The sequence below is a fragment of the Drosophila subpulchrella genome, unplaced genomic scaffold (genome assembly GCF_014743375.2).
Source record: "Drosophila subpulchrella strain 33 F10 #4 breed RU33 unplaced genomic scaffold, RU_Dsub_v1.1 Primary Assembly Seq70, whole genome shotgun sequence".
In the NCBI taxonomy this organism is placed as follows: domain Eukaryota; kingdom Metazoa; phylum Arthropoda; class Insecta; order Diptera; family Drosophilidae; genus Drosophila; species Drosophila subpulchrella.
The window spans coordinates 156,672-181,620 of NW_023665706.1; the positions used below are offsets into that span (position 1 = coordinate 156,672).

General features: G+C 36.2%; 1 protein-coding gene across 9 annotated transcripts in view; it reads right to left on the minus strand.

Moving 5' to 3' along the window:
• LOC119562596 (homeobox protein Nkx-2.1) overlaps nucleotides 1-24,418 on the minus strand; it is an 84,322-nt gene extending 59,904 nt beyond the window's left edge. For 5 of the 9 annotated variants that reach the window (XR_005221898.1, XM_037875818.1, XM_037875820.1 and 2 more), the window contains exons 1-4: nucleotides 24,148-24,418; nucleotides 18,569-19,036; nucleotides 11,342-11,553; nucleotides 1,150-1,301 (exon numbers count right to left, since the gene is read on the minus strand). Coding sequence is in view for 8 of the 9 variants with exons in the window: in XM_037875818.1 (XP_037731746.1) it covers nucleotides 1,150-1,301; nucleotides 11,342-11,553; nucleotides 18,569-18,996 (792 nt within the window). In the remaining variant the exon portion in view is untranslated. Of the gene's footprint in view, nucleotides 1-1,149; nucleotides 1,302-11,341; nucleotides 11,554-11,658; nucleotides 11,723-18,568; nucleotides 19,037-24,147 lie in introns of those variants that run through there. The other 4 variants (XM_037875819.1, XM_037875825.1, XM_037875821.1 and 1 more) reach the window with 4 other exon arrangements.
• Nucleotides 24,419-24,949: the final 531 nt, after the last annotated feature.

A 24,949-nucleotide genomic window follows, 5' to 3' on the forward strand; every position in this document is an offset into this window, starting at 1 on the left:
TTCCTATGGCAGCTATATGATATAGTCGCCCGATTTTGATAAAATTAAATTTGAAATTCAGAACTAATTAAAAAATGTTATTTCGAAGCGTAGAAGTTTATATGTTAAAAAAACACCAACGAAATACTTTTTTAAAATTTTTTTACCGATTACTCCTATGGGAGCTATAAGATATAGTTGTCCGATCCGGCTGGTTCCGACTTATATACTACCTGCAAAAGACTTTTGGGAAAGTTTCAGCCCGATAGCTTTAAAACTGAGAGACTAGTTCGCGTAGGAACGGACGGACAGACGGACAGACGGACAGACGGACGGACGGACATGGCTAGATCGACTCGTCTAGTGATGCTGATCAAGAATATACATAATTTATGGGGTCGCAAACGTCTCCTTTACTGCGTTGCAAACTTTCGACTGAAATCATAATACCATCTGCAAGGGTATACAAACGAACGATCTCTTTTATGTTAACAAAATACGTTCGGTTAACGTGCGGCTATGAAGCAATACAATTTTTTTTTAAATACTCATTTTATACCCTTGCAGAGGGTATAATGTATTCAGTCAAAAGTTTTCAACGAGTATATTCTTGACCAGCATCACTTGATGAGTCGATCTAGCCACGTCCGTCTTTTTGTGGGTCCGTATTGATTCTACAAAAGCTAAAAGGTTGAGATTGTGGCAATTTCCAAAAATTTGGTGTGTTTTTTTTCTGGGATTAGAAAAAAATTTCTAAATCGGAACATTTTTTATTTATAAAGGAAATGATTTTTAAAACAACTACTAGGAACAGTGCACCAATTGTACCATATATGAAATATACACATTTGTTTTGTTTTGTTTTTTGTTTATGTTCACAAAAAACTGCAAACAATTCTTTTTAAACCTTTGTTGTCACAAAGAAAAACCCTTAGATAAAGACTTAATTGCTTTACAAAATCGAAACAAGGTGTTTCGAGAAAAAAGGGTGACAAATTTTTAACACATTTAAAGGGCGCGTCCCCTTTGTTCCAGTGACCCAATTTTTCAATTTATATACGGTACTATTGCACCGGCAAGTAAGATTGGGTTCTTAAGATAGTATTATATCCAATATGATATCAAGTGTCATTAAAAGATTATTTAAGAATAAGGATATATAGTACCAACCTGAGCTTGCGTAAACAAAACTCTCCGTTTTCTCCTTTGCGCTAAAGGAAACTGTAGTGGTTTTGTATCACTTACGCTGCAAGCTGCTAGTCCACTCATATTTCCCATATGGCTCATTGTCCCACTGGCTGACGAGCTCATGAGGCGAGATACTGAAAAATTTATTTAAAAAAGTAATTCTCATCAATTTATGTTGACTGTATGGGCGTTACCTAAACTGTTAAGTTACTGAATTGCTGAAAGTTTGCAATGTAATGTATGCAATTGAGGGAACGCTTTAAGTGGTTCCCGTTGAACAAGATAATAAAAACTAAGGACACTTTCTAATTAGATTTTAAAATAAATAATGCTTACTGGTGATGCTAACAACATACAAAGTTAATAAAAACTAAAAATTTTCGAAAATTAAGTTTGTGAGGAGCAGTATTTATAAGGGCTAACCAAAATTCAAAAATTCAGTAATTTAACAATTTAGGGAACACCCTAATTACTTATTTTCCAACAGTAAAACTAATTGATAAATGATGATGATAAATTATTTTAAGAGACCGAACTGAACCAGACACTTCGATTAAAATATACATATTTAGATGTCAAGCCCGACAATATTAATTGCGTTCAGGCCAAGCACAAGCTGTGTAGATAAGGCAATCCTTAAGATGCCTTCCACTTAATATATCTTTAGCATACGACCGACTTTAAACTAAGTAGTTATTTAATCATGGGTGAAGTTAAGAGTTCTTAAGATTCAACACTCATAAAAAAGAGGTTCCTAAAATTTTAGGAATTGTCGATTTATTGCCTTTAATTTGTATTTTAGTCAATTGATGTTCTTACCTAACATAATTCTTTTAAGTTAAACACTTTACGGAATTGTGGGCCTTTTAGGCATTATTCCAAAATTGTAGAAAACCAATGCGTTTTTGGGTTATGCCATATCAATTTAATTTTTGTAAATATGTTTATAAGCGTTACTATTAGAGTAAAAAGGTATACGAGAATCGTCGAAAAGTATGTAACAAGTTGAAGGATGCCTTTCCGACCCTAAAAAGTCTGTCTGCCTGTCTGTCCGTATGAACTCTGTGATTTCTGAAACTATAAAGGCTAGCAAGATTTCTGCGCACCGCAACGCCCAAAAACCGCCCAAAACTGTGCTGTGCACAGTTTTATGGCTAGATAGAGCCAGAAGCCATTTTTACATTTCCATGATAATTGGGTCAACACCTACAAGTTCCTTGGTATAACTAAGAATACAAGAAACCGATGTTTGCCGACATTTTGTACAATATATACTTTATGAGTGATTCTTTGTGAAACGTATCGAGATTTTCTTTATGGTCTCAAAACGGTTTCATATTTTTATCACGATATTATACCATTTATACAGGATTTTAAAAATATTAAAAAAATTTATCGATTTGACAGAAGCAAAGATATGGCGATGCCTTTTTTTTGTTAAGATTGTGTATAACTTTAAATTACATGGCGTAAAAAATAAGAAAAAAATCTCCTTAATTATTATTTTTGCCAACCTTTCAGATAAAAATAACTCCCATAACAGTTCCCAAGCCAATTATAGGCCAAACTTAAAAAAAAAATATTCAATCGCGGTTTTCTGCAAATCGGCATTTTTAATTTTTATAAAAAATAAGTATAATGTTCTAAACATAATCCTTGTTGAACCCTACCAATTTTGACGTGGGACCTCCATGGGTTTCCCCAGAATTAATTAAAGCAGTTTATATTAAATCAAAATCAAAGCAGTCTTTTCTTGTTATTATTTTTAAATTATGATGTAACGAACTGTTTTCGACCGTTCTACGCTCTACTTAAACGACGCGACTAACCCAGAGATATTGTACGTTCGTCCCACCAAATTTATGTTGCATAGCAGCCCGTGACCCAAGAAAATGCAAGATATCCGATTGGGACTAATTGGTAAACTTTATTGTTTGTCTTGGGCTGGAATTTTGACCTCGTCAGCTCCTTCTCCTTCGGTTCGTGTCCCTCCTTTTTTCCAGACTCAAAACTCGCCTTCTTCGCTGTTGCTTGGCGCTCTCTCAAAATCACACTGTATGATCAGTTCTCCCTCCACAAGATTTTTTTTTGAATGTTCAAAGTACTCGCCCTGCTGTTTCGCTATAAATGCATGAGTCTTAAGCTTGATAATTTTTTCGCAGAAATCATCAGTGAACTCTTCACTTGGCAGTACATTAACTTTCATCTTAGCTCTGTCCGTTTCTGTCCAACTATAAAATTCTATGCGATCAATTTCATGAGCATCAAAAACTTCCTGAATTTTACCGGAAAGCGCTTTCGTCCCAGGACAATTTAGGCATTCATTCAGGTGGCATTTTGAATTGGAAGTTTCACAAATTGTTAAATTGATAAAATCGTGAAAACGTCGTTCCAGATAAGGAAAATTGGCTGCCTCTATCATAAGCCTTACATTTTCGTGATGAATGCAAACACATACTGTATGGGTTCCACTAGCACCAGCTAGAATAAATAAATAAATAAATGAATATAAAAATAAAATAAAATGAGAAAGTGGGCTTCCATTTAAAAGTAAAATCTACGGAATCGTTTTTAATTGTGCTTTCAAATTCAGATCAATAGCAATATGAAAATCTTCAAAAACCGGTGCATCAATCCATTCAATAAAAAAAATCATAAAAACTTTCGCATTCGCAGTGTTTCAAATGCACTAAGCGCTAAGGTTCCCGCATTGGCTGGATCAAAAATCTGCGACTCATGCAGAAAGTCAATTAGCAAATTAGCTGACGACGATGTAAAATTGATTAGTATTGACCTTGATGCAGAAAATGAATCTTTTACCGAAATATCATCAGCAAAACGGATAAAAATGCAAGAAAATATCCAGATAGAGGAAACTAACCAATTTTACGAAAAGGCCGGCAGAGAAATGCTTAAACAGTTAAAGGATAAATTTGATTCTCCGGACATGACTAAATCTGATCAAATTCAGCTATTGACAATGGTTCCTAAGAGCTGGAGCTCTTATAAGATAGCCAACTTTTTCAAAACCACTTCTCGAATCGCTCAGAGAGCGAAGTCTTTGGCAAGCGAAAGTGGAGTTATGGCAGCACCGAACATAAGAGTTGGAAAAAAAATGGCGAACCGCCTTTTAGACAAGATCTTACATTTTTATGAAAAAGATGAAAACAGCCGAGAAATGCCTGGGAAGAACGACTATGTTTCGGTAAAGCAATCTGATGGGTCACGAAAACAAGTTCAAAAGCGATTAATCTATTGCAACCTTAAGGAGCTGCATCGGTCGTTCAAGCAGGAAAACATCGGACTTGAAGTTAGTTTTTCGACGTTTGCTAAACTGCGGCCTAAGCACTGCATTCTAGCTGGTGCTAGTGGAACCCATACAGTATGTGTTTGCATTTATCACGAAAATGTAAGGCTTATGATAGAGGCAGCCAATTTTCCTTATCTGACTTTAGATAGTGCGCATCAACTACGACGTTTTCACGATTTTATCAATTTAACAATTTGTGAAACTTCCAATTCAAAATGCCACCTGAATGAATGCCTAAATTGTCCTGGGACGAAAGCGCTTTCCGGTAAAATTCAGGAAGTAAAATGGTATAATATCGTGATAAAAATATGAAACCGTTTTGACACCATAAAGAAAATCTCGATACGTTTCACAAAGAATCACTCATATATTGAAATTGATTTCAGTCTCTCAGTTTTGAAGCTATCGGGCTGAAACTTTCCCAAAAGTCTTATATCTTTTGCAGGTAGTATATAAGTCGGAACCAGCCGGATCGGACATCTATATCTTATAGCTCCCATAGGAATAATCGGAAAAAATTTTTTTTTTTTATATTTTTGGTGTTTTTTAACGTATAACCTCCTAAGCTTGGAAATAACATTTTTTAATTAGTTTTGAGTTTCGAATTAAATTTTATCGAAATCGGAAGACTATATCATATAGCTGCCATAGGAACGATCGCAAAATGGGTGGGAAAATAATATGAAACAAATTATAGCATCCATGTTTTTTAACATATTATCTATTGGGACTATTGGAATATTATTTTTTGTATTTTTTAATTTGATAATTATAACTGCAAGGGTATACAAACTTCGGCTTGCCGAAGTTAACTTCCTTTCTTGTCTTAAATATTTTTGGTAAAAACACACTCGTAATAAATGACGCCCACGTCGTCTGAAATTGACGTCAAAGTTGAAATTCCGTAATTTTTCACAATTTTTCTGATTGAAAACCGCCTCTTACAAATATATCTTGAAAGGAAAGAATTTGTATTTTTTTAAATCTATTGGCCACTGAATGCTTTAACTTTATATTTTATTGGATTTGTTAAAGCCATTCAACCATCAAAGGCTAAATATAGCAGTTTTTACATTTTCGTCAGGTAATTTGCTAATTGACTTTCTCCACGAGTAACAGATTTTTGATCCAGCCAATGCGGGAAACTTGACGCTTAGTGAATTTGAAATATTGCGAATGCCAAAGATGTTATGATTATTTTATTAAATGGATTGATGCATATTGAATATATTGAATATTTTTATTTGTCTATTGATCACAATTTTAAAATACAATTAAAAACGATTCCGTAGATTTTACTTTAAATTCACATACATTTTTCCGATTTGTCCCAATCGGATATCTTGCATTTTCTTGGGTCAAGGGCTGCTACGCAACATAAATTTGGTGGGACGAACCTAAAATATCTCTTAGCTAGTCGCGTCGATTAAGTAGCGCGTAGAACGGTTGGAAACAGTTCGTTACAACATTATTTTTAAAATAATAACAAGAAAAGACTGCATTGATTTTTTATTTATTATAAACTGTTTTAAGTAATTATGGGGAATCACATTTTTAGGGTTCAACAAGGATTATGTATTGAATTTTTATAAAAATTAAAAATGCCGGTTTGCAGAAAACCGCGATTGAAATTTTATTTTTAAGTTTTGATTATAAGTTGTTTGGAAACAGTTATGGGTATCTGAAAGTTTGGCAAAAATAATGATTAACGAGTAGTTTTTTTACACCATGTATTTTAAAGTAATACAAAACCTTAACAAAAAAGGCATCGCCATATCTTTGCTTCTGTCAAATGGATTTTTTTTCAATCTTTTATAAATGGTATACTATTGTGATAAAATTATGAAAACGTTTTGAGACCGTAAAGAAAATCTCGACACGTTTTACAAAGATTCACTCTATACTATTGAAGGCTTAAACAGAAATCGTTAGCCGTTTTTAACAATAGAAAAATAGATTTTAAAAAAGTTGGGCCATATTTGTCTAATTATGGTATTTAGACAAATTATGTTAAGCAGCCGTGAATAGCATTTTAAAATATCTTTCAACGACATATAGGCCTTTAGTTTTAGTAGTTCTGAAGTAACAACCTTTAGAAATTTATTTAGCTATTTAGAGCTGTTTACCCGCTAAACTTTCTGATTTTTTCAGAAGTGGTGAAAGTAAAAGAACGTTTTGGGACAAACACACAAGCTGTCAAACAAAATTAAATTTTAATTTTGAAAAGTACCCCAAAATCTTGGGTTTTGGGTGTTACGGAGCATCGGATCTTAACAATCAAATTTTTACTGTTACACTTTCACTGCTCTTTTTCCCAGGCCAATTGATTTTCTCAATGTCTTGGTGTATCACTCGGTAGAATCGGACTATCACAGCAGTTTTTTAATTCTGCGGCTATATATAGTAGGCGCAATCGCACACTCTCCTGGTGTGCTTTGACACTACGTAGGTCGCCGTGATATATATTATTGACCAGAATCACTAGCCATAACGCTACAACTTGTCTACCGCACACATTGAAGATATTGTAACAGTATAAATGGGATTTATCCTTCTACTTGTTACAAACTTTTGGACACACACAATATACGATTTTACTCTACGAATAACGGGAATAATCATGATTACGGGTTACTATATTTGGGTCCTCTATTTAAACAAATATTTCGAATTTTACGAAACCCTCCCATTCAATGCGTTTCAAACTTAGTACACCAAAAATTATATATCTGCAAGCGTGTATACCTAAACGGGAATAATCTAAAAGTCATGCTATCTAAAATAAATAAGTGTTAATCAGTTGACCTCTAGCCCTTTTCAACAACAATATATAACAAATGATATACATTTTTACCTGGGTTATGCAGGTTACAGGGTTTACAGGGTTATGCTTATATGGGGAACAATTGAATTAATATGTTATATATTCGTATATATTCGTCTACATAAAGCAAAATATATACCTACATGCTTACATATGTACTAGGGTATTTTTGTTTACATTTACAACAATAATAACCTCTTGAAGCGGTAGGGTCATAAAAGCAAAAACCAACAATCATCTTTCCATTTCTAAAGCAAACAATGACAGCTAAATAAATTCAAAATCAATTATTTTCTCAAATACCTTTTTACCTGAACTTATTGTGTACAGCGCTAAATGTCATATTGTTTGTTAACAGAGTTCTAAGATATTTAAAATATATAGTATATGGTATATAAAATATCATGCTTACGCATTTTTTTAGCACTGGCATATTAAGAAAGTTATCCTCGTAGTGTTTTAGTCAACAGAATTGAACGTAATCTATTTCAATAGCTAATTATGTGCAATCTTTTGTGTTTTCTTAGATAGCATAGCTTACAGCAGTAATATTTACCATTAATTTGAGAAAATCGGTAGCCCATTGACCTAGCGACCTTTCTCGTAATTTAATATGTCCGGGTCTGAATGCCATTTACGCTTAAGTTATAAACAGCTCATTGGTCAAGCGACCTTTCTCGTGATTTAAGGTGTCCGGTTCTGAATGCGATTTATGCTTAAGTTATAAGCATACATTTTAATTTTTAAATTAAGGAAAATTCCTTCTTTTTCTCCATTTCTGGAAAGCCGTCGCGAAAGGGAAAAAATGAACGTCTGCATTGTACACAAAGCATTGGCAAACCTTTTCACCGACAATAATTTTTTTTGTCTCTCCCTTTCCACCTGCGTCATTTACCCTCAAGGTCCGTTCCCAAGGAACAAAAGAATGCAAGGCAACATCAAGTGGAATTTTTATCACTGTGACGGTAGTCCATATAGTGACGAATTTTCAGGTAGCATGCGGGGAAAACGATTACTAAAAACACCAGTTTACAAAAAACAAGGGAGAACGCTATAGTCGAGTACCTCGACTATCAGATACCCGTTACTCAGCTAAAGGGACCAAGGGGAAATGGAGATATGCAAGCAGCACAGCGAGATTGAAATGCGCCACCTACCGGCGGCTTACAGATTTAAGCGTGATGGGCGTTAGAGTGGGCGTGGCAACATTTTTTGGATCAATCGATAGGTATTGACGAGACCAATACATTTCAGTTAAGATTTTTTATCTAGCATAAAAATTGTGGGTGCCACAGGATTGGGCGGTTTGTGGGCGTTAAAGCGGGCGTGGCATATTCGCATAACAAACTTGCGCTGCGTACAAGGCTACGGAATCGAAATAAGAAATCCCAATACTCTATCTTTGATAGTTTCCGAGATATCCGCGTTCATACTAACGATTTTTTGAAGTTTGTGGGCGGTTTGTGGGCGTTTAAGTGGGCGTGGCAAATTTTTTTTGGGTCAATCGATAGGTATTGATGAGAAAAATACATTTCAGTTTAAATTTTTACTCTAGCATCAAAACTGTAGGAGCCACAGTTTTGGGCGGTTTGTGAGCGTTAGAGTGGGCGTGGCACTCTACTGAAACAAACTTGCGCTGCGTAAGAAGCTCAGGATTCTGCACGCCAAATCTCAATAGCCTAGCTCTTATAGTTTCCAAGATCTCAGCGTTCATCCGGACAGACAGACAGACGGACAGACGGACATGGCTAGATCGACTCGGCTAGTGATCAAGAATATATATACTTTATGGGGTCGGAAACGCTTCCTTCTGCCTGTTACATACTTTCCGACGAATCTAGTATACCCTTTTACTCTACGAGTAACGGGTATAAAAATTGATGAAATACGCCTTCAAGGAAACCTTTGTTTTCCGGTAAGGTATATCTCCCTGATTAAGAAAAGGGCACTTAAAATTTTTTCTATGGTACCATTTTTTTTTTAGTGTAAAAAACGTTTTTCGCACTTTTTTATTTTCTAACTCGAGTTCTGATAAACCGAATTCAATCATCAAAGACTCTGTCAATCAGGAAAAATATATGTTTATAGAGAAGGCATTTATTGGATATATTTGCGTTTTTAAAAAAAACGAAGTAATAAGATAATTTTTTCGGCTAAATCTTGATACATGGGTTTTTTATCGAATAGTATATGCAAAAAAGGTTCTGAAAAATAAGGAATTATACCTTAAACATGGTGTTTTGTTTGAAAAAGAACAGCCAACATATAAGCTTGATCAGGATAACTGTCACTGTCGATCTACCCATGTCCGTCTTTTCGTGTGAGTGCTGTGATCTCGAAAGATTAAGAATATTTATTTGATTATTCTAGCAGGGTACCTCGCCAATAACGCGAAAAAGTTTGTGGCACTTACATTTTCCCTCGCCGAAAATAATAATAATTAATTACCTTTCGTCCGTATTTAACAAGAACATGGTCAGTACACATAATATAAAGTAGATAAAAATGTAAGCATCGATGTTTCTATATATATATTTATTATACCCTTTCGTCAGAAAGTATGGTAGAAGGAAGCGTTTCCGACTCTATAAGGTATATACATATATGTACTATTGATCAGGATCAATAGCCGAGTAAATCTAGCCATGTCCGTCCGTCCGTTATCTGTCCGCCCGTATGAACGCTAAGATCTCGGAAACTATAAGAGATAGAATGTTGGGACTAAGCATGCAGGGCTTCCTGCGTAGCTCAAGTTTGTTTCAGCAGAGTGGCAAGCCCACTCTAACACCCACAAGCGACCATAACGCTGAAACCCGACTAGCGCCCATATATTGAAAAAATTTAAATAATATTTTGTTCTTGTTTCAATACCGATATATATGCAAAAATTATTCAAATCGGACCATTCACTAAAAAGTTAGAACTCCCTTAAGATGATTGCTTTTATTATACCCGTTACTCATAGAGTAAAAGGGTATACTATATTCGTCGGAAAGTATGTAACAAGCAGAGGGAAGCGTTTCCGACCCCATAAAGTATATATATTCTTGATCAGGATCACTAGCCGAGTCGATCTAGCCATGTCCGTCTGTCCGTATGAACGCTGAGATCTCGGAAACTATAAGAGCTACAATACTGGGATTAAGCATGCAGATTTCTGAGATTCCTGCGAAGCTCAAGTTTATTTCAAAAGAGTGTCACGCCCACTTTAACGCCCACAAACCGCCCAAAACTGTGGCTCCTACAGTTTGCTAGAATAAAAATGTTAACTGAAATGTATTGTTCTCATCAATACCTACCGATTGACCTAAAAAAAAGTTTGCCACGCCCACTTGAACGTCCACAAGCCGCATACAAACTTCAAAAAATAGTAAATATGAACGCGAATATCTCGGAAAATATCAAAGATAGAGAAACGGGATTTCCGATTTAGATTCCGTAGGCTTGAGCGCAGCGCAAGTTTGTTACGCGAATATGCCACGCCCACTCTGACGCCCAAAAACCGCCCAAGCCTGTGGCGCCCACAATTTTCGTGAAAGATAAAAAATTTTAACTGAAATGTATTGGTCTCGTTAATACCTACCGATTGATCTAAAAAAACTTTGCCACGCCCACTCTAACGCCCACAACGCTTAAATCTGTCTACCGCCGGTAGGTGGCGCATTGGCTGCTTGCATATCTCCATTTTCCTTTGTTCCCTTTTAGCTGAGTAACGGGTATCTGACAGTCGAGGTACTCGACTATAGCGTTCTTCCTTGTTTTTATCTTGGTTACTTGCGTATCGGGTAACTGATAGTCAAGGTATTCGACTACAGCGTTCACTCTTGTTTTAACTCAAACGAATCAGCGAATGTACACAATATCAATAACGACACAAGACCTGTTCGCTTAAGAAATTAAACTAATCTGGTAAACTTCTTTGCACACTTTTCCGGGGTTCTTATCTTGGACATTTTAAAAGGACAGTAACCGAGCTACTAATTAAATCAATCAATTCATCTTTAAGTAAGGGGGACTGCTCCCCTAAGTAAATAACTTACTTGCAAATCTGGGATCGTTTGCGGTTGATCCGTACCATGATGCAGAGCTTCTCATGTCAGTATAGTGACCAGCAAGTGATAAATTGTCGGTTGGTCCGCAGTAGCTTTGAACTCCTGGGCTATGATATAAAGATCCCATAGCGTAAGGGTTGGCCATAGTTGAAGTAGTTAATGCTCCAGGGGAATTAATGCTACTGCCACTTGAGTTGGACCTGAAAGTATATGTTTTTTTTTAATTTCACAAATGTTGGCTGGCTACTTATAGATAAATTTATAAGACACATAGGGATCCATTTTAAACTACACTCGAAACATACGTGATTAGGGAACAAATGTGAAAGAAATTTTATTCGGGCTGTCCGTCATTTCCTCGACACGGTCCTGTAATTATACACGTTAGTCTAAAGAACTATATTGTATTCCTTGAAAAGTATGTAATAAAGTATAATGATCACGATCACTAACCGAGTCGATATAGAAATGCCCGGCTGACCGTCCGTCCGTACGATCTCTGAGATCATACGTTCTTCTATAAAGGATAGAAATTTGAGATTAAGCACAATTGTAACCCCTACAAACGCTTAAAATGTCTTACTCAATCTATCTGGCGCCCACTGATTTAAATATTATAAAAAAGTGTAAACGGTCGCGTTGGTCCTTGCACTCCCTTTCGCTGATTTGGAGCAGTTGACTATAGGTTTTCCTCATTTTATACTCGTTACTCGTATAGTAAAGAGTATACTAAGGTCATCGGAAAGTTCCTAAAGTAAATATATCCTTGATAAGCATCACTAGCCGAGTCGATCTAGCCATGTCCGTCTGTCCGTATAAACGCTGAGATCTCAGAAACTATAAAATCTAGAATGTTGGGACTCGGCATGCAGATTATTGGGCATTTTGTACAAATGAGATTTGGTTCTTATTATCAATACCCATGTACATGCCAAAATTATTTAAATCGGACCATTTATTAAAAAGTTATAACCAAACAATAATAAATAACTAGCAAACTCAATAGAGTAAGAGATGGATGGAGATAAATTCATACAGAAAAGCGGCTGCCTACAAAATTTCACTATCGCCACCTTGTCTTCGCGTTATGTGGCGTGTTAGTGAAATCTCGTAAGCAGCCGATAGGAATGAACGATAGGTGGCACTTCTTTGTTACAAAAAGGAATAATTGTGAATATACCCGTTACTCATAACCATATATTGAGATTGCGGGTAGGTGGCGCATAGATAGCCAGACACTCGACTAAAACGTTCTTCCTTGTTTATATTACTAAGCAAAAATGTACCTAACGTATACCTAGTCATGTAAGCTTAAAATATAACTGGAAATATATTTAAAAAAATCTGAAAACGGCTTGTTTTTGGGATAAAAACCCAATGTAACCCCTCAATGTTTGCTAAACATAAATAATATTAAGGCGTGTTATGTTTTTTAAATAAATCCTTGTATTAGCTGTTCAATAAAGTGTTGGGTCGCGTCATTCGGCTTTCAAATATTTATATGCATAAATAAATACGTCATTGTCTGTCTCTGACGTCATTGCCTCTCTTAACTTCTTAATAAGGTCCAAAGTTTTGGGCGGTTTGTGGGCGTTGGAGTGGGCAAATATTTTTTAGTAATGTAGTACAAAAATCATTTGTTTGAACTTACAAAAGCATTTTGCCACGAAGGAAAATCATATGGGCTTGGCTCAGGGGAACACAAAGTGGTCCGTCCCGACACTTTTTTGTTTTGACCAAAACACACACACACGCCCTCTCTAACGCCCACAAACGCCCATAATGCTAAAACACGTCTCGCACACATATTCTTTAAATTTTTTAAAAATTTAAATTCGAATATGTTTTGATTATAAATGTCCATCTACATGCCAAAAATTGTTCAACTCGGACCATTCATTAAAAAGTTGCAAGCAAATACTACTTGTGTATCTCTATCGACTATAGTGTTCTCTCTTGTTGTTTTTCTTTTCTAATACGTAATAATGATCATTGTTTGAATACAATATTAAATATAAAATTGCTAAGGAAATATTTAATGTTTAATATTTAATTTAACTTACTCTGTCCCTAGCGGCTATCCGAGCCGGGCACCTCTCGCATGAGAGGCAAACACCTTACCAATTGAGCCATCGCACCATATTACGCGTGAGCGTCTATGCTCAAGTAGTGTATACAGGAAAAATGTTCTTGAACAATTAAATTTCCTCAATTTTAAAATTCAATATTATACAACTTTATTTTATACGAATTGCACATATTCTGTGCGAAACGTCAAATCGTCGATTTTAAAGCGATTATAAATGATTGTTGATTTTTTAGGAAGATGAAATAAAAATTAAATTATATAATTATAAAATTAAAATTATATAAATTGTATAACTATCATAAGTAAGCATTTAACATTTGTTTTGAAAAAGTCAATTTTTAGGTTATATGTGTCAAAAAATGTTCAATTTTGTATTACTTCTGCTCACCTGCGCATTGGGAAAAATTGGCATTTTAGGCGGTGAATGGTCTAAAAATGTATGACTTAAAATGTTGTCTATAACTTTTCTTGGTGTACAAAACTGTTTTTCTAAGGAAGAAGTCTGTCCGGACGTATGTATGTCTTCGTTAATCCGTATGAACGCTGAGATCTTGAAAACTTTAAAAGCTGGAGTGTTGGGATAAAGTATAAAGATTCGAATGATTCTTGTGCAGCGCAAGTTCGACTCAGCAAAGTTCCACGCCCAAGCTAACGCCTACAGTATTCACGCAAGAACAGGAATGTATTGGTTTCGTCAATACCTATCGATCGACCTAAAAAAGTTTATCAAGCCTACTTGAACTTATATATAGCAGGAAACTTTAAGCTTTCAACGCGATTATCTCGGAACGGTGTTTTCCGAAAAATCTTTTCCACGATTCTGGAAAAATTATCAGGGGTGTAACAGAAATGTCTTTCAACCAAATTTTCACCCAAAAGTAATCTTTACCTAGCTCAAGCTAATGTGTGGCATCAGAGATCGAGCAGAGCGATTACCTATGCCTGCTTAATAGAAAATGCCGACTGCTGATTAGACCTACTTTTCAAATTAATTCTTATTTTGTTCAAAATTATATATATATTTATACCCGTTACTCGTAGAGTAAAAGGGTATACTAGATTCGTCGGAAAGTATGTAACAGGCAGTAGGAAGCGTTTCCGACCCCATAAAGTATATATATTCTTGATCAGGATCACTAGCCGAGTCGATCTAGCAATGTCCGTCTGTCCGTCTGTCCGTCTGTCTGTCTGTCCGGATGAACGCTGAGATCTTGGAAACTATGAGAGCTAGGCTATTGAGATTTGGCGAGCAGATTCCTGAGCTTCTTACGCAGCGCAAGTTTGTTTCAGTAGAGTGCCACGCCCACTCTAACGCCCACAAACCGCCCAAAACTGTGGCTTCTACAGTTTTGATGCTAGAGTAAAAATTTAAACTGAAATGTATTGTTCTCATCAATACCTATCGATTGACCCAAAAAAACACAAACTTCAATAAATCGTAAATATGAACGCGGATATCTCGGAAACTGTCAAAGATAGAGTATTGGGATTTCAGATTTAGATTCCGTAGCCTTGTACGCAGCGCAAGTTTGTTATGCGAATATGCCACGCCCACTCTAACGCCCAAAAACCGCCCAAGCCTGTGGCGCCCACAATTTTTATGCTAAATTAAAAATTTTAACTGAAATGTATTGGTCTCGTCAATGCCTATCGATTGATCCAAAAAAAATTTGACACGCCTACCCTAACGCCCACAATGCTTAAATCTGTCTTCCGCCGGTAGGTGGCGCATTTAAATCTCGCTTTGCTGCTTGCATATCTCCATTTCCCTTTGGTCCCTTTAGCTGAGTAACGGGTATCTGATAGTCGAGGTACTCGACTATAGCGTTCTTCCTTGTTTTTTTATTCTGTCGAGCTTCTGCGCAAAAGTATCTTTTGCAGTTCCGTTGATATGTGTACACAAATCTTCTCTATTAAATTTGTAATAATTAAAACAAACTAATGTTGCCTTCTTCGGGGCTTAAACTATGACCTGTAGTTCGTAAGGTAAGGTTTATAAGAACAAAACCTTCTTGAATTAGGATTGCTCTTAAATTTAGACCGGGTCTTTCCTTTGTTTTATTTTATTTCGTTTATCCAATTTACTAAACAAAAATAGATGTCGATTTCCGTTATGAACTAGTCCCAAAATTGTGAAATTTCATCAGAGTGCCAACTCCAATGCCCATAACGCTGAAACCTGTCTAGCTCCCACATTTTTGAAGATGCTGTAAAAGTGGAAGTGGGATTTCATTTTTATTATCAATACCCATCTACATAAATTATTCAAATCGGACCATTTACTCAAAAGTTATAAGCAGATAAAGGAAGCGACGCCAGGTGGCGAGTTGCTGTGGTGTGAAATGTCGGAAACAGCGTTTCCCGTTTGGGGAACTTAATTTTGTTTTCCTAGTATTCGAGTATTCCTAGTATTCGTCGGAAAGTAGACGTAAGTTCAAGTAGATGTAAGCTTTTTCGATTCTATGTTAAGATATATAAAGGAAAATATGAAAATTTAAATTTATTAGCGCACATCCCAACAGTAAAAGCTAGAGTTGCCAAATTTTTGGTCAACATTCTATAGGGGGCCTTAAAAAAGTTGGTTGGTTCAGCAGAGATTGATTTGAGCTAGGGAAACCAAAGAAGCAATATGTAAAAATCTTATCATTTTTTCATATTCTTTACCGCAATAATTGCAATACGATACTGCATTTCAATGTTTTGCAGTTTCAATGAATTTTAGGTTACTTTCAAATTAAGACCTGCAAATTTAGGGGGGGAAAAAGTGTCAGTTCCTAAACGCCTTACGCTAAATACATGTTTTATATGTCATTGGAAAGATACATTCAAGATCTAAACACCTTACTATCGTAAAGCTAACTGCCTACACAGGCAAATTGTTTTGCGGCGTTCCGAGTCAGAACAATTTAGAAAGCGTAATTATTTTTTACATATCGTCACAAAAGTTGAAATCAGAAATGTTGTATGTTAAAGATGCGATCATCACTTGTTTTTTACCTTGTTAAGAGGTGTTTCTCTCGTTACTAATAGAAAAATAAGGGGTTTTGTGTTATTTTGACACATTTTCTGCGATCCTCCCTTTTTTGTAAACTGGAAAGGAAAATGGAGATATGCAAGCAGCAGAGCGAGATTGAAATGCGCCACCTACCGGCGGTAGACAGATTTAAGCGTTGTGGGCGTTAGAGTGGGCGTGGCAAAGTTTTTCTTGGATCAATCGATAGGTATTGACAAGACCAATACATTTCACTTAAAATTTTTTATCTAGCATGAAAATTGTGGCCGCCACAGGCTTGGGCGGTTTGTGGGCGTTAAAGTGGGCGTGGCATATTCGCGTGACAAACTTGCGCTGCGCTCAAGCCTACAGAATCTAAATCTGAAATCCCATTTCTCTATCTTTGATATTTTCCGAGATATCCGCGATCATATTTACGATTTTTTGAAGTTTGTGGGCGGTTTGTGGGTGTTCAAGTGGGCGTGGCAAACTTTTTTTTAAGTCAATCGATAGGTATTGATGAGTACAATACATTAAAGTTAAAATTTTTATTCTAGCATGAAAACTGTAGGAGCCACAGTTTTGGGCGGTTTGTGGGCGTTAGAGTGGGCGTGGCACTCTGCTGAAACAACCTTGCGCTGCGTAAGAAGCTCAGGATTCTGCACGTCTAATCTCAATAGCCTAGCTCTTATAGTTTTTAAGATCTCAGCGTTCATCCGGACGGACAGACAGACGGACAGACGGACATGGCTAGATCGACTCGGCTAGTAATCCTGATCAAGAATATATATACTTTATGGGGTCGGAAACGCTTCCTTCTGCCTGTTACATACTTTCCGACGAATCTAGTATACCCTTTTACTCTACGAGTAACGGGTATAAAAACATGCACAAAAAAGAAAAAAGAAAAGCCACCGATTTTCAAATTTCAAAGGCAATTTTCTAGTTTCAAGGGAGATTTTAGATGATTTTTTGTTCTACGAAATATGGCGACTTGCCCTACATATGAGAAAATATTATAAGCATATGCTCGGAAAAATTCGCCTTAACTAATAGAAATAATTGTCATTTTCGAAAAACTAACCCTAAAACATATTTTTTATTGCGATTTTTCTTATTGTTGGGGCGATTTCATGTTTAGGGCGATTTTTCTAGTATTAAACAAGGAAGAACGCTATAGTCGAGTACCTCGACTATCAGATACCCGTTACTCAGCTAAAGGGACCAAAGGAAAATGGAGATATGCAAGCAGCAAATGCGCCACCTACCGGCGGTAGACAGATTTAAGTGTGTGGGCGTGGCATATTCGCGTAACAAACTTGCGCTGCGCTCAAGCCTAGGGAATCTAAATCTGAAATCCCGTTTCTCTATCTTTGATATTTTCTGAGATATTCGCGTTCATATTAACGATTTTTTGAAGTTTGTGGGCGGTTTGTGGGCGTTAAAGTGGGCGTGGCAAACTTTTTTTTTAGGTCAATCGGTAGGTATTGATGAGAACAATACATTTCAGTTAAAATTTTTGTTCTAGCATCAAAACTGTAGGAGCCACAGTTTTTGGCGGTTTGTGGGCGTTAGAGTGGCCGTGGCACTCTTCTGAAACAAACTTGCGCTGCGCAGGAATCTCAGGAATCTGCATGTCTAATCCCAGTATTGTAGCTCTTATAGTTTCCGAGATCTCAGCGTTCATAAGGACAGACGGACAGACGGACACTTTAACGCCCATAACGCTTAAATCTGTTTACCGCCGATAGGTGGCGCATTTCAATCTCGCTTTGCTGCTTGCATATCTCAATTTCCCTTTGGTCCCTTTAGCTGAGTAACGGGTATCTGATAGTCGAGGTACTCGACTATAGCGTTCTTCCTTGTTTTCTTTTTTTTTACTTGCTCTAAGTGCGTACGAACGTACGTTCGCGACCCCTGGAAATGCCCATATGTAATAGTCGAGCCACTCGACTATGTCGCTTCATCTTGTTTTAAGCTCTACTCGTGAAAAGCTCAAACACGTAAGAATTCCAACTGAACTTGGTTGGAACAGATTCCTGTGTAATCCCGAATATGATTTCATTTATCTTCTCTTAAATGTATCTTAATTTAACTTTATTGAAGTAAAATTTAAAGTAAAAATTATATTTACCGGAACGGAGATGGCGGGTTTCCGTTCAGTTCCAGTTTGCGATACGATTCTTCAATAGGACTTAAGATATCGGTCACGCTAAATGGTGTTGAGTGATTACTATTAAATAAAGTATTCTGGTGCTGACTTTGAAGGTTTTGGAGGTGGTGAATACTTGAAAGATTGTGATGGTGATGTGCAACCGCTGCCGCGGCTGCTGTAGATACGGTATTTTGTGTCGATGATTCGTTTGTATTTAATTTGGTAGATGTATCCACTTGATGGTGTTGGGAAATGGCGGTAGGTATCAGTATTTCCTTTGGAGATAAACTCATAACCAAATCTACTTCATTTAATGCCGTTACAAATTGTTTATCTCCAATAGTTTTTAAATCTCTGTAAGATTTGTTTTCAATTATTGATGTATTAGCAAGGCCGTGGGATGACATGCGACGTTATTGTTAACAAGTCCATAGAAACATTTAAGTGCTAAAAAATATTTAATTATATATTAATGAAAATTTTTTTTAATATATTTTGTTTTTTATTCATTTATTTGGGAAAATCTATAAATATACCTAAACAGACATGCCCCAGTTTTCACTTAACTTTTGCAATTTCAGAACAAAACAAGGAAGCACGCTATAGTGCCTTGACTATCAGACACCCAATACTCAGTTAACCAACTTTAAAAGTAAATACACTATGAACATTTTATCTACCTTTCATTTTTAAATTTTACACTTTACACTTTTATCTACTGGCTGTGACGAAATTGACCATCATTTCGCTAGATACTGGCGTAAAAGCATTACTTATTTACTAATGGACCGATTTTAAACATTATCAGCGCAACAATCTCTAGAAACTGCATGTTTAATCCCAAATTTGTAGCTTTTATAGTTTCCGAGATCAAATACTCTACGAGGAACCGGTATAAACAGATGATTGTAGTGCATACAACTCGCTTCAAATTGGATTAATCAGATCCAAAAAGTTTTCTTTTAAATTATTATCAAAACAAAGCGGAAATGCTTAGCTTATCCGCTTGCCAAATTAAGGTTAAGATACAAATTTTGATACAACTTAAATGAAAACTGAAATTTGTATATAACAATCTTACCCGTTACTTGTAGAGTAAATGGGTATACTAGGTTCGTCGGAAAGTATGCGTTTCCAACCCCATAAAGTATATATATTATTGACCGTCTGTCCGTATGAACGCTGAGATCTCGGAAACTGTTAGATCTAGAATGTTGGGATAAGGCAGGCAGATTCTTGGATTTCCCGCGCAGCGCCAGATTTTTTCCGTCCGCCCACTCTAACACCTACAATCACCCATAAATCTAAAACTCGTTTAGCACCTAAATTTGTTAATATTTTGTAAGCATGTGATTTTGTTCTTATTATCAATACCCATCTACATACCAAAAATGATTTAAATCAGAACATTGACTAAAAAGTTATAACCATACAGTTACGCCACCTAGGTTTTACGTTATGTGCCGTTTTAATAAAATCTCGTAATCAGCCGCTAGGAATAAACGATATTTAGCGCTTTTTTGTTAGCTTAGTAACGGGTATCTGATTGTCTAGGCCATCTACTATAGCGATTTCTCTTGTCATATATATAATGCCCAGGCATAAAGAATTATGATTGGAAAAGTTTTATACTTATAGTTTTAAAACTGAGGGACTAGTTCCCGTAGATATGGACAGACAGACGGACAATCTATACATATACGTAAATATACCAGTGGTTTCTTTGGCAGCTATATGATATTGTCGTCCGATTGAAAAATAGTTTAATTAAAAATTCTGAAAATTAATAGAACAGAATATTATACAAACAAGAAAGAGCGCTATAGTCGACTCCCTCGACTCTCAGATACCCGTCAATCAGCTAAGGGGAGTGCGAGGGAGATGGATATATACAAGAAGCGACTGTTCCAATACTGTTCACCCCGTATTAGCGTCACCTTACGTCGATTTATTTATTTGCTTATAACTTTTTAATGAATGGTCCGATTTGGAAAATTTATGGCATGAAGATAGATATTGACAATAAAAACAAGGAAGAACGCTATAGTCGAGTGCCTCGACTATCAGATACCCGTTACTCAGCTAAAGGGACCAAAGGGAAATGGAGATAAGCAAGCAGCAAAGCGAGATTGAAATGCGCCACCTACCGGCGGTAGACAAATTTAAGCGTTGTGGGCGTTAGGGGGGGCGTAGCAAATTTTTTTTTGAGTCAATCGATAGGTATTGACGAGACCAATACAGTTCAGTTAAAATTTTGTATCTAGCATAAAACTTGTGGGCGCCACAGGCTTGGGCGGTTTGTGGGCGTTAGAGTGGGCGTGGCATATTTGCGTAACAAACATGCGCTGCGCACAAGGCTACGGAATCTAAATCTGAGATCCCAATTCTCAATCTTTGATAGTTTCCGAGATATCCACGTTCATACTTACGATTTTTTGAAGTTTGTGAGCGTTAAAGTGGACGTGGCAAACTTTTTTTTGAGTCAATCGATAGGTATTGATGAGAACAATACATTTCAGTTAAAATTTTTATTCTAGTATCATAACTGTAGGAGCCACAGTTTTGGGCGGTTTGTGTGCGTTAGAGTGGGCGTGGCACTCTACTGAAACAAACTTGCGCTGCGTAAGAAGCTCAGGAATCTGCTCGCCAAATCTCAATACCTAGCTCTCATAGTTTCCGAGATCTGAGCGTTCATCCGGACAGACAGACGGACAGACGGACATGGCTAGATCGACTCAGCTAGTGATCCTGATCAAGAATATATATATATATGGCACTCTGCTCAAAAAAAAACTTGCGCTGCCCAGGGATCTCAGGAATCTGCATGCCTAAGCCCAGTATTGTAGCTCATAGTTTCCAAGATCTCAGCGTTCATACGGACAGACGGACATGGCTGGATCGACTCGGCTAGTGACCCTGATCAAGAATATATATACTTTATGGGGTCGGAAACGCTTCCTTCTGCTTGTTACATACTTTCGGACGAATCTAGTATACCCTTTTACTCTACGAGTAACGGGTATAAAAATGCTTGACAGGCACCCTGCTGAAACAAAATTTTGCTTTCCCAGAACCTCAAAAATCTGCATGCCAAATTCTAACTTTCTAGCGTTTATAGTTTCCGAGATCTGAGCGTGTATACGGACGGAGAGATAGACAGGCAGACGGACATGACTAGATCGACTCGGCTAGTGATCCTTATCAAGAATATATATTCTTTATAAGGTCGGAAACGCTTACTTCTACCTGTTACATAAGTTCCGACGCTACTATATGCGTCCTACTATATTACCCTTAAAATATACAAGTAACGGGTATAACAACGAAGCTATTATTGGTTTCATGTTATTTTCACATACATTTTCCGATTGTTCCTATGGCAGCTATATGATAGTTATAACCATACGATTTTTGATAGATAAGATTCGAAATAGGGTCCGAATCTTTTAATACCCTCTACTGACATTATTTTTTAGCTCTGATTAGTTTTTAATTTTCAAAATCAAATTTTTCTGTTCCGTTACTATGAATAGTTGGTCAAAGTTGTCGACAAGACAAGTTTTTTTGAAAAAAATCCTTTTTTTGGTTATTTGGGAAGCCGTTTTTGGATAAACAAATTCAAACTACGGGTTCTAACAGTTTTAGTTTTAGATAATGACAATTAAAACAAAATTGCATTTACTATTTGGCAAAATCTTAAAAAATGTGGGCGCTTCACAGTCTTTAGCGTGGACGTTAGTGGTCGTTAGAGTGGGCGTGTCACCCTGATGTAATAAAATTTCGTTTTCCTAGAACCTTAAGAATCTGCATGCCACATTATAAATTTCTAGCTTTTATAGTTTCCGAGACAGGCAGATGGACATGACTAGATCGACTCGATTAATGGTCCTGATATATACTGATATATATATATATATACTTTATAAGGTCGGTAACGGATCCTTCTACCTGTTACATACTTGCCGCCGAATCTTACGAGTGACAGGTATAACAACGAAGCTATTATTGGTTTCATTTTATTTTCACATACATTTTCCGATTGTTCCCATGGCAGCTATGTAATAGTTATAATCACACGATTTTTAAAAATAAAATTCGAAGTAGGGTCCGAAACTCATAATATTCTCTACAAAAGTACTGACAATATTTTTTAAATCTGATAAGATTTTTTTTTTAGAATCCACCATTTATGTTCAGTTACTGTGAATAATTAGGTCAAAATTGGCAACAAAGCCAGTTTGTTAAAAAATATAATTTTTTTTTTGGTTATTTGCCAAGCCCTTTTTTTGATGAAAGTTACATTTTGGCAGTTCATAACAAACAACTTAAAAAAACGGTACAGTTGTTGGCACCGCCTAATACATACTCAGCTAAAGAGAGTGCGAGTGGTATGGAGATATGTTTGCTTGGTGCTAACGCCACCTAGCGACCCTAGCGGCTTTGTGGCGTATAAGTGAAAAGAGCTGATTTTCTGCATATTGTGTGCCATCTCGATTAAATTTTCAAAATATTGATTTTTATTTGGTTATAACTTTATAACGAAAAGTCAAATTTCAATAACTTTGTCCTTTATGTGGGTATTGATAGCAAGAACAAACTCTCTTTACAATATATTAAAAAATGTGGTCGCTGGACGGGTTTTGGTGTTATGATTGTGGGCGTTAGAGTGGGCATGGCACATTGTCACAACTAACTTGCGCTGCACAGGAATCCCAAAAACATGCATGCCAAATCCCAACATTCTAGCTTTTATAGTTTGCGAGTTCTCAGCGTTCATACGGACATGGCTATATCGACTCGGTTAGTGATCCTGATCAGGAATATATATAATTCATGGAGTCGGAAACGCTTCATTCTACCTGTTACATACCTTTCGACAAGTCTAGTATACCCTTATACTCTACGAGTAACAGGTAAAAATACGGGTTTTAACAGTTTTACCCAAGAAATCGGTCTTGTCGCCGACTTTGACCTAATTATTCGAAATCAGAAACGCAAAATACATGTATACTTAAATAACTACATGTAATTCAATACTATTCAGCCTCCTATAATAATTTTTTTATCCAGAATTAATTTGAGTAAAATAAAACAAAAGTTATTCCGTAGAAATAAAAGAGAACCTAAAATGAACTCTTATTTGTTACCCTTAAAATATAAACTTTACGATAATGAATTACTGCATAAATCAGAAGTGCAGAAAAAAATTGCGTAAACCTACGGGAGAATTGAGGGTACTCGAATAAAAAGTGAAAAAAACATGGTTTTTAAAAACATGTATACAAATTTTGTTTAGTTTTATAAAACCAACTTACAATCAAACCACTATATGTACTGATAAATTAAAAGGACTTTACAAAATAGATTTCACGGTCTCTGGTTTAAATATATGGTTCTCTTGAATAACCAAGTATCCTGTATTATAATTATGAAACGTTTGTCATATATTCATAATAATCCAAAATAAAAGGAACAGCCCTAAAACATTATTTTTTGTCAATTTAGTGTTTAATATGACACATATATATTATCTTATGACTAAATCAAATTCCACTCACTTAATTTTGTATATTTGCTAATATACATACGTACAAAAATGAAAAATGTTTTACAAATCTCAATAAAAAATGTATTATTTGAGATTGATTTATTTGAAGACTTAAATACAAAATATTTATCGCCAGATCACTTAGAATATGCAACATCTGATTCTTGTTTCTTTAGCACAATATAAGTATGTATGTAAATTTTAACACATAAGCCCACGTCAGTGAATTTATTATGAATATCCACTCGACACGATTCCGTCAAATGAAATAAGAGGTCTGAACAGTACTGACGAGTACTCCTCAGATGGCTTCTGGATAGCCCTCGAATAAGTTTTTCCTATTAACGATGACTTTGTGCTGTGTTTGGTACTGGCTACATACTTAGTTGAACAAAACAAACATGAAATATTGCTTATTCATTTTACTTCAGCCAGCCAATGCCAGCTACAGAAATAAAGTGGGCTGTTCCAAAAGCAAGCTCTCCGTAAGGTCATTGCTGCTCGATGTAAACTCTGCTTCTATCTTCGTTTCACGAAGTATATTTCGTTTCTTTCGCACCCCACTGCTATGGCAATTGAAGTGGGCCGGAAAGAGACGGCTATAGCTTTCCTTTGTCGTGAAATTTTCATGTACGTGTTAAGATTTTGAGCCGAAACGGTAGGCAACCAATAGGAATGACGTTGGTATTCCAACCCCCGATACAAACATTTTAGGACGGAAGCAGATTGAATTGATTTTACTGTCGCTGCGAACAAGGGAAACGCTAGCTAAGCTCATATTATCACACAACTTGACAAAGCAGACCTTTACT